Genomic DNA, 15,934 nt, shown 5'->3' on the forward strand with positions numbered 1-15,934 from the left:
TTTAATCTGAATAGGAACAGATGGAAACGTGTTTGTACTCGAAAGAGTTACAAGGTGATTAGTGAGCAGCTGGTGAGTTTTGTTCTTAAATTGAAAAGAGCAGGAGCAGAAAACCAGCATGGAGGTTTGAAAAGAGCAGAAACTGAGAACCAGAGTGGAGATTTGGGAGCCAAAGCTTTAAAAAAAAACATTAGGAATGGCATCACAGGAAAACAGATAGGTGATTGATTAGCAAGTATTACAGATTTTTTTGTCTTTACTAAATTAGTAAGTTAAACTAGGTAAACCAATTAGAATTAAAATAACCAATTAAATTAAAAATATTAAGTAACCAAATAAATATTTTAATATGGTTAGATAGGCAAGGCAGGTGGTGTGCTATAACTGCAGCATGTGGGGGCCTGTGGAGAGCACTGCGATCCCAGATAACCGATATGTCTGTTAAGTGTCTGCAGCTCGAGGAAGATTGGTTCAGAATCATTGAGATAGAGTCTGGGCTGTGGTGCATGAGGGAGGTTAAGGGTTATCTAGACACCTGTTCCGGGGGCAGTCACACCTCTTAGATTAAGTAAAACTTTGAAGTTGGTCATGGTCAGGAGGGTGTGGCTGACAGTCAGACAGAAATGGGGATCCAGGATGCAATGGAGGAGCCTTAGTCCTCAATTTTGACCAACAGATAAGGTACTTGCTACCTGTGTGTGAAAGAGAGTAAAGACTGCAGGGTGGATGAGCAAACTGACCATAGTGCCTTAGTGCAGGAGCCTCTTCGGCGGGGGGGCGGGGGGGGTGCGTGTGTGTGAAAAGGAATGCTGTAGTAATAGGAGACATTAAAGTCATGGAATTGATAATATTCTTGGAAGCCACTTCAGGGAGTTGAAGCTTGTGTTTCCTGCCTGCTGCCATGGTTAAAGACAGCCCCTTGTGCCTATGGAAGAACCTGGCGAGGGAGGGGGAGGATCCAGTTGTTGTGGTCTACGTAGGGATACTACTGCCGTCAACACAACTCTTTCAGCTACACTGTTAAACTTCTAGTCTGTTTGACCTTATGTAAATGGTCTGCACAGGAGCCAACAACATAGGTAGGACCAGTAATGAAGTTCTGGTGAGAGAATTTGAAAAGACAGGATCCAAATTAAAAAGCAGAACCTCAAAAAAAAGGGTAATATCTCTGGACTACTACCTGAGTCACATGCAAATTGCTAGAAGCTGCAGTTCTCAGGCCACTGGCACCAGTATGGGGAAAGAGCTGCTCCACTGGAACAGGTTTCACTTAGACCAGACTGGGACCAGTGTCCTGGTGAATTGAATAATTAGGACAGTAAATAGGGCTTTAAACTAAAAGTGGATGGGAGGACTTAGAAAAGGGAAAATTCAAAAGCAGCAAGGGAAATGCCAAGGCTCTGCAGCAGACCAGAATTTGGGATAAAAAATAAGCACACTGGATCAGGCATGGACAGAAAGAAGGAACAAAGGAAATAAGACATTAGTGACTATGGTGACATCAAGGAAAATTAGAAAAAAGTCAAACCTCAAGGCACATCTAAATGCGCAAAGCATTTGCAACAAATTACTTGAATTAATAGCACAGATTAATAGGTTTGATCTAAGAGCCATTAGGGTCATGGTTGCAAAGTGACCAAGATTGGGAAATAAATTTTCCAGGATGGTTAACCTTTAGAAGAGGAAGGCAAAACAGAAAAAGCTATTAGGAAGGCTGGAATAGAGTAGTAAGGATCTTAGCTCGGAAAATCAAGGTAGAATCAGTTTTGGGGAGCAAAGAAACAGCAAGGGAGAAGGAAATATTGGCGGTATTGTTGATAAACCCCTGAACAGCAGTTGTAGCGCAAGGTTGAGTATAAACTAGGAAATTAGAGGCACGTGTAACAAAGGTAATACAGTAACCATGGGGGACTTCAACCTACGTAGACAGTGTAAACCAAATTTGCAGCAATAGGATGAGTTTATGGAATGCATACAAGATAGTTTTCTGAATCAGTATGTCAAGGAACCAACATGGGAACAAGCTATTTTGGATCTAGAATTGTGCAATGAGAAAAGATTAATTAATAACCTTGCAGTCAAGGGGTTACTAGGGAAAAGTGACCATAATATAATAGAATTTTATATTGAATTTGAAGGTGATTTGATTAAATTTGAAACTAGGGTTTGAGATCTAAACAAAGCAAACTACATAGGTATAAGGGCAAGTTGGCAAAGGGAGATTGGGAAACTACATTAAAAGATGTGACTGTAAACAAATAATGGCATTTAAAGATGATATAAATTTGTAACAAATAAACATTCCTTTGAAGCACAAAAAATCCACACAAAAAGCACTCCAATTGTAGTTAACAAGAAGAGTTGAAATTGGTGTTAAATTAAAGAAAGAGGCTAACAATGTTGTCAAAGAGTAGCAACCTGAAGATTGGGAGGATTTTAGAAATCAGCAAAAGAGGACCAGCAAATTGATGAGAGTGAAAAGAGAATGAGTGTAAATTAGCAAGGACAAAAACAAATAATAACTGTTTCATTAGGCGCATAAAGAGGAAGATATTAATAAAAGTAAACATGGGCCCATTAGAGGTAATGACAGTGTAATTATAATGGGGAATAAGGAAATGCAAAGACATAAAACAAATCTGTTGTATGTCTTCATGGTAGAAGACAAAAAACATTCTGGAAATAATGAGAAACCAAAAGTCTAGCAAGAACGAGGAGCTTAAAAGAAACAGCATAGGTAAAAGAATAGTACTGGGGAAGTTAAAGGGGCTAAGTGGCAAAGAACTCCCTGGACCTGAATCCTAGGATTTTAAAAGACAGTGGATGCTAGTGGATTAATTGGTTTTGATCTTCCAGAATTCCTTAGATTCTAGAACAACTTCCAAGGATTGTAAGTTAGCAAACATAATCCCACTATTAAGGAGAGGAGGAAGAGAGAATATGGGGAATTACAGGCCAGTTAGTTTAACATCAGCTGTAGGCAAAAATATTAGAATCTATTATTAGGGATGTGGTATCAGGACACTCAAGATCATAATATAATTAGCAGGGTCAACATGGATTTATGAAAGGGAAATAGTGCTTGACAAATCTGTTGGGAGTTTTTTTTGAGGATATAATTAGTAAGATGGTAAGGTGGAACTAATGGATGTAGTGTATTTGAACTTTCAAAAGTTATCAATAAGGTGCCTCACAAGAGATTATTAAACAAAATTAGGACACGTAGTATTGAGGGTAATATTAGTATGGATTGAAGATTGGCTAATGGACAGAAAATGAAGTGTAGGAATAAAGAGACAGGTTGTCAGGTTGACAGATTGTAGCTATTGGGGTACTGCAAGGATCAACACTCATGCCTTACCTATTTACAATTTAATTTAATGACAGAGTAAGAGGCAGCCAAGTTTGCTGACAATACAAAGATAGATGAGAAAATAACCACCGCGGATATAGAATGCTGCAGAGGGACTTGGGAAGGTTGGATGAGTGGGCAAGATCACAACAGTTAAAATACAATGTGAGAAGTTATCCACTTTGGTAGGAAAAACGTTTCAAAAAAGCACAATACTTTCTGAATGATGAGCAACTGAGAAATGTTTACATTTAGAGGGTTCTTGTAAATGAATCACAAAGTTAGCATGCTAAGTGCAACACAGGTTCACTGGACTGTTTCCTAGGGTGAAAGGATAGTCCTATGAGGAAGGATTGAGTAGGGTAGCCTATATTCCCTGGAGTTTAGAAGAATGGGAGGTGATCTAATCAAAACACAAAATTCTTAAGAGGTTTAACAGGGTAGATGCTGAGAAAATATTTCTCCTTGCTGGGGAATCTAGAAGGGGTCAGCTCTTTAGGGCCAAGAGGAGGAGAAATTTCTTCAAATGGTAGCAAATCTGGAATTTTCTATCCCATCAAGATCTGGATGTTCAGTTGTTGAGTATATTTAACAGAGAGATTGATAGATTTTTGGGTACCAAGGGAACTAAGGGATAGTGGAGGAAGGTGAGGTTGAGGTAGATCATCAACTATTGTCACATTGAACCAAGAGCAAATGGCTTACTCCAGCTCCTATTTCTTATCTCAGCAACACCTGTACAGAAAAGGTGTAAGGTGATATAACAGCTCATTTAAGCTTTTCAACAGACGCACTGTGACATTTGTTAAATAGTTATTTGTCACCCCAAAAGATGGCAGTGAAGCAATACTGTCTAGAAGCAGAGTAAAATGTGACCAGAGAAAGCATTAGTTTTAACATATTCCAAAACATAGGTTATTAAAAAATAACACAAATACCTACAGACAAGCTCTTCCGCATCCTGACCAGGTTCCTTTTTGTCTCTAAACGTAGGGATATCCAATTGTAGCACATGTGCAATAGCAGCATGGATCAAAGTGGCAGCAAGGACAGGTGGCAGATTTCTAAAGGAAGAATCAAAAGCTATTAAGGCAATCATTCCTCAATATTTTTAAAGAGACAAGTAACTCCTCTTAATTACATCAGAAGATAGTGTGGAAAGGATACTGGCAATTGAGAGAAGGAACATGTGTTTTTTTATATATATGAATCTGGGCTTGCACATCCTATATGACAGATTACCTTTAGGTGCCCTCCTTGTTCGAGCTTTTCTGAACCAATACTTATTAAATCCCATCAGAATTTATTCCCACATGCCCACACAGTCAATTCTGGCATATGCACTGCTAGATCCTTAATGCCTTTCTATTCATATTCTACATGCTACCCTTCAGCAACATCAAGTATAGAGTCAACTTCCAAATGCTTGCTGTATCCACAAAGTCAGCCTCTATACGTACACTGATGGTGCCCAACTTTTCTCCTTTGCCACCACTGTTCATTCCAAAGCTGTTACTGCACTGATTGTTTGGCCAACATTAAATCCTGGAGGACTTGCAGCTTCCTACAATTTAATATTGATGATGCTAAAGTCACTCTGTTTAGCTCTTGCCAGCAATGTTGTGCTGGCAAAGATTCAATCAATCTCTAGATATTTGATAAGGTTGAATCAGATGATAGACAAGCATGTGCCCTTTTTGGTGAGCAGAGCCATGAATCCCATATCAAACCTGTCTCCAAGACCTCCTTTCTCCTGGGCATTGTTTATTTATACTCCCTACCTCACCCACTTTGTTACAGAAACCCTCATCCATGCCTTCATCACTTTGAACATTGATGTTTCAAAAGCTCTATCAGCAGGTATCTCCTATTCAACAGGTTAGCTAATTCAGAACTTCAAAGAAAAACAAGACTTGCCTTTCGCAACCGCTAGAAATGCCAAAGCACTTTACAGCTAATTAAGTACTTTTTGAAGTGCAGTCACTTGTGAAACACAGTAGCTAATCTGTGCTCAGCAAACTCCCACAAACAATGTAATAATGACCAATCTGTTTTTGTGATGTTCATTGAGGCCAAGATACAGAGCACAATTCCCCTGCTCCTGTTCAAAATAGTGTACTGACATGAGATCTCTAATATTCATCTGAGGGGGCAAACAGGTTCTTTTAATTTTTCATCCGAAAAACAGCACCTCTGACAGTGTAGCGCTCCTTGGAGCGTCAGGCTAGATTGTTGTGCTCAAGTCCTGGAGTGGGACTTGAATGTTCTGACTCAGAGGCAAGAATGCTACCAACTGAACCACCATCAAAAATCTCTGCAGCTTGAGTGCACCCACTGTCAGCCCTACCCACCTTCACTTGCTCCCATTGCTTTTCCAAGTTAACTTCAAAATCCCAACTTATAAATTCCTCAATTCTTCTGATTCACCTGGTCTGGCCTACATGTGATTCCAGATCCACAATAATGCAGCTGACTCTTAAATTCTCTCTGAACAAGGGCAATTAGGGATGGGCAATAAATGGTGGCCTAGCCAGCGACACCCATATCCCATGAACGAACAAAAGAAATTCAAGATAAATGCTGGAGCTCTAGCTTCTTGCAATTAAAGGGCCATTCAGCTGTTATTTGCAATTTGAAATTCTTCCAAAGCTACTTTGCCTTCTTACCTACCTATCTCCTTTCAAATGCCTATGATCTATCCCATTGACTAATGCTTTTGGTTCCCTGTCCTAACTAAGTACATTACTTCCCACTTGGGATGCAACTCTCTCTTGCAAAGCACTTCATATTCTGTTACACAATGGGTACTATATAAATTCCAGCTGTTTCAAGAACTCCATTACATCTTCAATTGTCCTTTCCCCACCCCCCCCCCCCCCAGTGTATAATGTTATATATGCTCTTGTGAATGTTTGAATAATAAAAGAAAGCACTTGTATTTATATAATGCCTTCCACTTGAGACATTCCAAAATGGTTAATTGCCCATTAAGTACCTTTGAAATAAAACCACTATTGTAGTATAGGAAAACACAACAACAAAACTGTACAACAAGGACCAAACAACAGAAAAAATGTCCAGAGAATCTGTTTTTTGTGATGTTGACTAAATGACAAATGTTTGCCAGAATACTGGGAGAACTCCCTGCTCCCCTTCAAGTAATGCCATCCTGTTCTTTTACATTTACCTGAAAGAGCAAATAGGGCACCAGTTTAGCATTTCATCCAAAAGAAGGCACCTCTAGCTATGCAGCACTCCCTCAGTACTGCATTGAACTTTGAGGACTATTACAGTATGGGGGTAATTACACTGATTCCATTTTAACACTTCCTGTTGCGGACATTAGAGATAGCAGTCAGGACTTGAACTCCAGATAATTTTCCCTCTCTTTTGCTCGAGGATGTGACAGGCAACTGTTGTGCCCCGGCCACCACCCTGACATCAGTCGACTTAGCAGAGATAGAGCCTGGGATCCTGCTGCTGCATGTGTCTCAGTATCACATCATGAGCTGCATTTCAAAATTGAGTCATCAGCAAAACATTTTCCTGCCAGTCTGTCTCCTTTGTGCATCACTAAGAGACTCAACATCTCTTCCTATAAAAATCATGTTCCCTTACAAACATAAGTAAATCACCTCGTTAAAGTGCTTTTGGGGGCAGTTTGAGAAGCGGAAGCAATCCAATTACCATTTGTTCTGTAACACATAATGAAAGAACTTGAATCTCAAAGGACAATGGTTGTTTACAGGCAGAGTATCCTTTCTGAAAAGGACTCGTGTGTTTAAAGGAAACACATCAGGAAGGCATCAGGAAACTACTGCATGTATTCTTTTCCAGAGTCATATTGTTCATTGAAATTGAAAATGGGGGGCTCCTCTGAGCAACTGAAGAGCAAAGTGCAAGGCCACAAAGCACTGAGAAACAACACTATCTGCTCTTAGGCAAATCACCACAACAATATGATTATGGTTCATTCATTTTTGGGCTCTGTTCATCACATAACTCCACAAACCTGCATGTAATCAGTTTGATCATCCTAATTTTCCACTACAAATTACAGGGAACAATATTAGTATACTTTTTTGAGCAACATTTAGATGCTGGCTGTGACAGATGGCTGGAGCGAGGGCGGGGGGGAATTGTCAGCTGACCTCGGCACATATTTACATCATCCAGGAGCCTCTTAATCAGTTCATTATTTTTGCAGACTGCACCATTTTCATATTTGAATGCAGGATAAATGTGAGAAGATAATCCACCTGCTTAATGAGATGCACCATGCGCTGCTATTAGGGTGGAATTCTGGACTTTTCAGACAGGCCATGATAGGAAGTTCAGAAGGCAGCTGGGACTAATAGCAATTTTATGTATCCCAAGCAGCACTTTTTACCAATAGAGCTGGATTTTTGACTATAATCTGTCATTATTGCTCAGGCTGGCCTAGATGCAACTCCTGACCCATAGCAAAATGGTCTAGCAAGCCACTTGGATGTATCAAATAGCTATGAAAATGCTAAAGAATAATAAAATCAGAGTGACCATCTGGCATTAATCTAAACACAACAAAGGCAAAGGCACAGTCAACCCAGTCAACACTACAAAGTCCTCCTTGCTAACATTTGGGAACTTAAGAGAGCTGTCCCACAGACTGGTCAAGCAACAGCCTGATATAGTCATACATGCAGAATTATATCTTTCAGCCAAAGTCCCAGACTCCTCCATCACCAACCCCAGGTATGCCCTATCCCAAAAGCAGAACAGTCCCACCAGAGGTGGCAGCACAGTTGTATACAGTCAGAAGGAAGTGGTGCTGGGAGTCCACAACATTGACTCCAAATCCCTAAAGTTTCATGGCAGTAAGTCAAATGTGGGCAAGGAAACAGGTCTGCTGATTACCACTTACCACCCTTCCTCAGCTGATGAATCAGTACTGTTCCATGTTGAACACCCTTGGAAAGAAGCACAGAAGGACCAGAGAAAAAGTTCTGGATGGGGAAACCTAAATGCCGATCCCCAAGAGCTGCTTGGTAGTACCATTATTGACTCAGCTGGGCAAGTCCTGAAAACCGATTGCTAGAGTGGGTCTTCAGCAGGTGGTAAGACAACAATAAGGGAGAAAAAACCTACTTGGACCTGGTTCTCACCAATTTACCTGTCACAGACACATCTGACCATGACAGCATTAGTAAGAGGGACTACCATGCAGTCCTTGTAGGACGAAGGCCTGTCTTCTCCTGAAGGACACCCTCCGTGGTGTTGTGTGTCACTACCATCATGAGGCGGTGGGGGCCATTAGCAGCAGCAACTCATCAACAGCACCTTCCAAACCCACAACCTCTACCACCTAGAAGGACAGAGCCGCATGGGACCACCACCACTTGAAAGTTCCCCTCCAAGCAACACCATCCTGACTTGGGACTATATTGCCATTCCTTCACTGTCACTGGATCAAAATCCTAGAACTCCCTCCCAAACAGCAGTGTGTACCTACACCACACAGACTGCAGCGGTTCAAGGTAGTGGTTCACCATCACCTTAAGGGCAATTAGGGATGGGCAATAAAAATGCTGGCCTAGCCAGCAGCACCCATATCCCATGAAAGAATAAAAAACTGTACAATTTATAATCTCATGGCTAGGCACATCCCTCAATCTATCATTACTGTCAAGCAAGGTGATGAATCCTGGTTCAATGAGGAGTGCAGGTGACTATGTCAGAAGTAGCACAAAGCATACCTAAAGATAAGGCACCAACCCTTTGAAGCTACAAGCACAGGTCTACATGCTAAATAGAAGTAGCATGCAATAGGCACAGCTAAATGCTGGCACAGACAATAGATCAGTTCAAAGTTCTGCAGTCCTGCCACAGCTAGTTTTGAATGGTGATGGACAACTAAATTACTCATGGGAGTTGGAGGCTCCATGATCATCCCTATCCTCAATGCCAACATAGCCCAGCATGTCAATGCAAAAGGCAAGGTTGAAAATGCTTCAGCCATCAGCTGCCAGAAGTGTCGAGTGGATAATCCAAATTAGCCTCAAGATCCCACCATCACAAGATGCCAATTAGATTCGCTCCATTTGATATCATGAAATGCTGAATATGCTGGATTCTGTGCGGGGGGGTGGGTGCACGAAACAGCAATGCCATTGGGAAGAACACTCCAATAGCTGAAGTCATACTTAGCATAAAGAAAGATGATTATGGTTATTGGAGCTTGATCTTTTCAGTCCCAAGGCATCACTACAGCAGCTCTTCAAGGTAATGGCCTACACTCAAACATCTTCAGCTACTTCCATCATAAGCTCAGAAGTAGGGATTTTTGCTTATGCCTGTGTAGCGTTCAGTTTCATTTGCAACTCCTCATATGCTGAAGCATCTATGACCACATGCAACAAGAGTTGGACAACATTCAGGCTCGGGCTAAGTGGCAAGTAACTTTTACACCATACCAGTGCCAGGGCAATAACCATCTCCAACAAGAGAGAATCTAACCAGCTCCCCTTGACATTCAACAGTATTACCATCACTGAATCCCCACCATCAACATCCTGGGTGGGTTACCATTTACTGGAAACTTAGCAGCAGCCACATAAATATGTGGCTACAAGAACAGGTCAAAGGCTGGGAATTCAGCACAAGTACCTCACCTCCTAACTATCGAAAGCCAGTACGCCATCTACAAGGCACAAGTCAGACGCGGGATGAAATACTCTCCACTTGCCTGGATGGATGCAGCTCTAACAACATTCAAGCTCGACACCATCCAGAAAAAAGCAGTCCGCTTGATCAGTACCCCATCCATCAACTTGAATACACTGCCTCCACCACCAGTACGCAGCCACTATCTACAAGATTCACTGTAGCAACTCGCTATGATTTATTTGGAAGCACCTTCTGAACCAAAATCTTCCACTAGAAGAAAAAGAGCAGTAAGACCACAGGAACAGCACCACCTTCACATTATATACCATCCCAACCTGGAAATATATCGCTGTTCCCAGTGACAATGAAGGTTGAAATTCTGGAACTCTCCACTTAAGCAGCACTGTGGGTGCACCTACACTGCACAGACTGCAGCAGTTCAAGGCAGGGGCACGCCAATTCAAGGGCAGCTAGGGGAGGCAAAATGCTGGCCTTAACAGTGATACAATATGGGACAATGAAGGTTAAATATACAAAAAGCTCCCTCTGCTATGCCTAAGCATGAATCTTAACTTCTACTTCAAGAGGTCTACCAATTGCACCAGTTTGACATTGTCACACCCTACATGAACGCTTTTGACCACTTGTCAAGTAATGCTAAATTGTCGGGGTTCAGTGTTATCACTCACATCAAGCATTCTCATCTATTCACATACAGGCCGCTGCTGATAATTGGAAATTATTTTTGCACTAAAAAATAAAATTGTATAGTAATTTAAATTAAGCTATAAGTAACAGCAGCGTGAGGATTTAGTCTTAAAACCATCACCTGGAAGTTCCCCTCCAAGCCACTCACCATCTTGACTTGGATATATATCACTGTTCCTTCACTGTCACTGGGTCAAAATCTTGAAACTCTCTCTCTAACAGCACTGTAGGTGTATCTACACCACAGGGACTGCGGCAGTTCAAGGCAGCAGCTCACCACCACCTTTGAGAGCAATTAGGATTGGGCAGTAAGGATTGGGTGGTAAATGCTGGCCTCGCCAATGATGCCCACATCCCGTAAGTGAATAAAAAAAAAATGATCTGCCAATTTAAATTACTCTGAATTCAAATACCCAGGCCAATAGGCATGCACTCGTTTATATAGCACTTTCAGGACCTCTTTACAGCCCGTGAAGTACTTCCAAAGCGTCGTTAGTCTTCTAATGTAGGAAACGCAGCAGCCAATTTGTGCAAAGCAAGATCCCACAAATAGCAATGAGATTTATTTTAGTGATGTTGGTAAGGGATAATAAATAGTAATGACAATGTCAAAAATTCCTGACTTCTTTAAAATAGTGCCATGAAACGTTTTATAAATACTACACTGAAGTTACAGCCTAAATTTTGTGCTCAGGTCTCTGGAATCGAATCTGAACCAGCCTTCTGACTCAGAGGCAAGGGCACTATCACTGAGCCATGACTGACATTGTTCTAGACTCCATAAATCATGTGCAGAATAGTGAAATGAACTACAGCCCATGCAACCAACACCAATACAAAATTTACAGTTCTTTTCCTGCAGGTAACAACTTGCTGAATGAAAAATCACTATCAACAGGCAAAGAAATTCAAGTTAACAGTACATTATTTCTCATTATGAACCCTTCATAACCGACATTACAAGTGGCTTTATTGACTTAATGTTGTACTGGTTACAGCCTGTATAGCCCAGAGTTTGAATCCAATACATACAGATGGTAGAGTTCAGAGCAAAATTAATTAACAGCAGTTTCAATCCAGTCATTCGTGTATCAAGCTCACATATAAGTTCTGCATTATTAGGTACTCAACAGACCAAAAGCATGAAAGGTGCAAATCATAGAAATGGCATATTGATGGAACATGAGTTCCGTTCTAAATCTGGAGCTAAGGTACAGGACAAAGAAGAATGCAAAGTGCTTTGCTCCTCATCCAAGTTTTATCAACTTATAATATGTCTTAGTTAATGCTTAAACATAAAAACTGAAAAAAATCCCCTTCTACAACCACTGACACCCTCTACATTAGCCAACAACTCCCAAACTATGGGTCAGGGTCCTAACTGGGGGGTCACAGAAACAGTGAATGGGGTTATGAGCTCCCACTTCTCCAAACTGTGCCCCACACCAAGGCTCAGCTGGCATCTGGCCCTGCCCTGCTCATGTCTCAGTCTTTCACGCCGAGCTATGGGTTCCTGCCTGTAGATGCTTCATTGAGCCTTACAGCCCAGGCTGCCCATGAACCCAACAGTAAAATCTCCCCTGGCGAAAGGCAGCCTGTTTGAGCCCAACTTCGTCACCCTGGGGTTGTCAACGACTTGGGCTCCAACATCAGCCGCCTCAAGACCCTCAACCTGTGCTTCTGCTGCTTCCTAGCCAACATCAATGAACTGGAGTGGCTCAGGGGAAGTAATAATGGACGGTGAGTAAGTAAAATAACATTTTTGGAAACTACTTTAGAAAGATATTTTCATATCTATATCACATTGTATATGTTGGTCTATAATGCGTGAACTTTAATAATTATATGCTGAATGTTACCATGCTGCTTTATTGCCATTTTGTTAATGTTGCATTTGTGGTCACATTAAATTATCAAGTGTTAAAATGGGGTTGTATTTACAAGTAGTTTGGGAAGTGCTGCATTAAGCATAACATTACACTCTTGACCAGTTGGCTCCCAGACATTACATTACTTATCCAGTGATGAAAATGGCCAAAATGACAACAAAAGTGACTTATCCAGTCAGCTCCTCAACATCCCACTCAACGATATGTCTAGCCAACTCCGAGACACAATACTCACTTAAAAGGCAGACCACTTGCTAAACTGCAGCCATATCATTCAATGCGTCCTGTCAATTCCCAGTTACTGATTCACATAAGAATACCTAGACAGCAATTTTTCACACTAGCAGTGAGTGACATCTCTCCCAAAATCACACTCATGCTACCTTTCATCCTTCTTTTGAAAGCTTCTTAAAATCTATCACTTTAACAGAGTATTTAAGGCCTCCCCCATTTCATCTCTCTGTGCTTTGGAGTTGTCATATGTGCAAGGAATGTTCCAATTATCAAAGGCAACCAGAATTAGTATGAAATTTTCAGATATTTACATTATTGTAAAATTATAGATCAGCTTCTCTTACTGGTCTTCTGCAGCTCCTGTCATCATGGGGAGTAGGAGTACATACATGAACATACATCTGGGAAACAACCCATGAAGATTTAACAGTTCCTAAGTATCAGTTCCCTAAGTTATAAACGAAGATTGTATTAGAAGATTGTCAATACTTTTTGAAATATTTTGCAGGCTTTGCAGCCACACAACTTGTTTTTGGACCAAATCTTACTCCCTTTTCAGCAAGTCACCAAATTCAAAAACAACTGCAGAAATAAATTGTGCCTCCCAGAACGCAAGGTTGAATTCCGATTCAGAGTTCGGATCTAATTAAAGTGCCACATTCTTTAGATTCATTTCCCACCCACACTGACCATTGTTCATATTTCTAACTAGCTCCTCCCATGCCCCAACATACATGCTCGAGATTCAATTTTCTACCCCTTTCTTCATTTTTTCCAACCTTCAGGAGTTCTTCTGCACACAGCACAGCGTCATTCCATCAATATGCTCACTCGGTCAATTTGCCCCTTTAATGCATTCAAGTTTTGCACATTACCAAGCTGTAGTAAAGGATTATGTACCTGGCTCCTTGCTAGTGCAAGCAATATAAAAATGTATCTTCCTCCCAGAACATGTCGAGCAGATTTTTAAGCATGTTAAACTGAATGGAATTATGTAAATACACAAACATGCCATGCTTTGTTGAAATTGGGCAGATTCAGCTGAAATGAATGAACGCAACTCCAGTTGTTAGTCAAGTTTGCACATTTTTCCCCAATTAATACCATTTAGGCAGACTGTCTGCTCAGAAGCTGCCAATTATTAACTATCTCAATCAAAAGAGCACATTATGCATAATTTAATTTGGGGAGTTTCAAACAAAAAGGACTTGATCTGTATTGAAACAGAACAGTTTGGCATTCCACTCAGCACAATTCAAAACAGCTGCCAAATGCCCGAATGATAACAAAACACTACTACTTACCATGATCAGTTTCATCACCGTCACACTGGACACAAAAGGAACAGACAATTATTATATATCCTGTCACAGTTGGAAACTCTAAATGAACACTGACAAGCTGTGGACTGTGTCACATGGTTCAGATTGCTCTTTCATCTCAGAGATCCATTTATCCAGTCCAACTCGGGCTCAAAGCACATGAGGCACCTTTTAATTAAAAATTGACTGCCAAAATTAAAAGCTCAGTACTTCTGCCACTGGAAATTTAGACTGCTTAGCTGAGTCTGTTGCAGTGGCTTTAGAAATGCATACTGTAATGGGAATGTGCTTTTAGCATTTTTTCTCAAATATATACTTTATTCATAAAAATTTGTAAAATTACATTCCATAAGTTCAAATTGGACATTACCAAAAGTGCAACACAGTTCAAATTCTTTCCTGAACTGCAATTACACATGGTATTTACAATATACATTCCAAGACAAAGATACTGCCCAAGGAGTTTTAGTTTCTAGCTCCTGGTATACTATGACAGGTGGGCCTTAGACAGCATCCTTTCCCCATTAAGCCTTTGCAGCAGCTGCCCCAAACTTTAGTGCACCCCTCAGCACATAGTTCTGGACCTTGGAATGTGCCAGTCTGCAACCCTCAGTCATGAGCAACTCTTTGTACTGGAAGGCCCTTAGACAGACAAAGAATATCTTTCACAGAGTTGATAGTTGTCTCACCACCACTAGCCAAGTGCTTGTTTGGTGCTCCTTTGAAAGTTCTGGCGATGACGTATTCTGTCAAAATAGTTTGACAGTCTGCTCAGGGGAACCATCAGACAGGACCCACCATCTCCTTTTCCCACAGTGTCTTGAGGACATTACGTGCCTGATGGACTTGTGGTCAAAGGTGTTATTCTGCATAAACATCGCTACAAGGGACAGGTGGTATGGAACGTTCTGACTAGCTGTAGCATTCTGTGGTAACGTTGCCAGATCCATCTTTCGCAACACCGGGGGCAGATAGAAGCTCAGCATGTAGCGACACTAGGTGCTCACATGCAGAGGGTCTACACAAAGCTTGATGTAGCCACACACAAGGGTGGCCATGAGGATGAAGGCTATGTCTCACCCCACCCTCCGTCTGAAGATTTGTGCATCAGTCCCCTTCAGACACAGGCCATTTTCGATTTCCAGATAAAGCGGAAGATAGCTCGTGTGATTATCATGGTGCAGGAGTATGGTATGGGCCAGACCCATGCCATATGCAGCAAGACCAAGAGCACCCTGTGCCTGATGACCAGTTTCATATCCATAATGAAAAGGGAGCATTGCTCCCACATGCCCAGCTTTTGCTATACCATGGCTACACACTCCTTCCTGTTGTTGGCGCATATCCTAGACCTCCAAACCATATCCTAAGCAACTTCATATAGTCTGACCTGACAGTGAAGGGACAAAGGATCAGTCAGGCCAGTTCCCAAAGAAAATTATCTCTCTCATGCCACAATTTATTTTGGTTCCTGAGGCCAGTTCGAACTGATCGCAGATGCTCAATCTGACAGCAGATCCGAACAAAAGAAAGTGATGTCATCCACGTACAGGGAGGTTTTGACCTAGATGCTTCCAACACATGGGACCATCACCCCTCTTATGCCCGCACCCTTCCTGATGGACTCAGCAAAAGGTCCAATGCAGACACAAACAAGATAGCAGGAGAGAGGAGCTCTGACTCCAGATTTGATCAGAAAGCTTTCTGATTCCCACTCATTGATTGAAACTGCTAGTGATGTTTGCATTGAGCAGTTATATCCAATTGCAGATTCCCTCTCCAAA

The 15,934-nt window shown here is 41.4% G+C and overlaps 1 protein-coding gene across 2 annotated transcripts in view; it reads right to left on the reverse strand.

Annotated features, from left to right (window-relative positions):
• The window catches only part of ppm1f (protein phosphatase, Mg2+/Mn2+ dependent, 1F), a 101,453-nt gene that overhangs the window by 56,967 nt on the left and 28,552 nt on the right, over positions 1-15,934 (reverse strand). For both annotated transcript variants that reach the window (XM_041202427.1, XM_041202426.1), the window contains exon 2: positions 4,295-4,416. In XM_041202427.1, coding sequence (XP_041058361.1) covers positions 4,295-4,416 — 122 coding nt within the window. The remainder of the gene's footprint in view (positions 1-4,294; positions 4,417-15,934) is intronic.

Source organism: Carcharodon carcharias, chromosome 13 (assembly GCF_017639515.1).
Source record: "Carcharodon carcharias isolate sCarCar2 chromosome 13, sCarCar2.pri, whole genome shotgun sequence".
In the NCBI taxonomy this organism is placed as follows: domain Eukaryota; kingdom Metazoa; phylum Chordata; class Chondrichthyes; order Lamniformes; family Lamnidae; genus Carcharodon; species Carcharodon carcharias.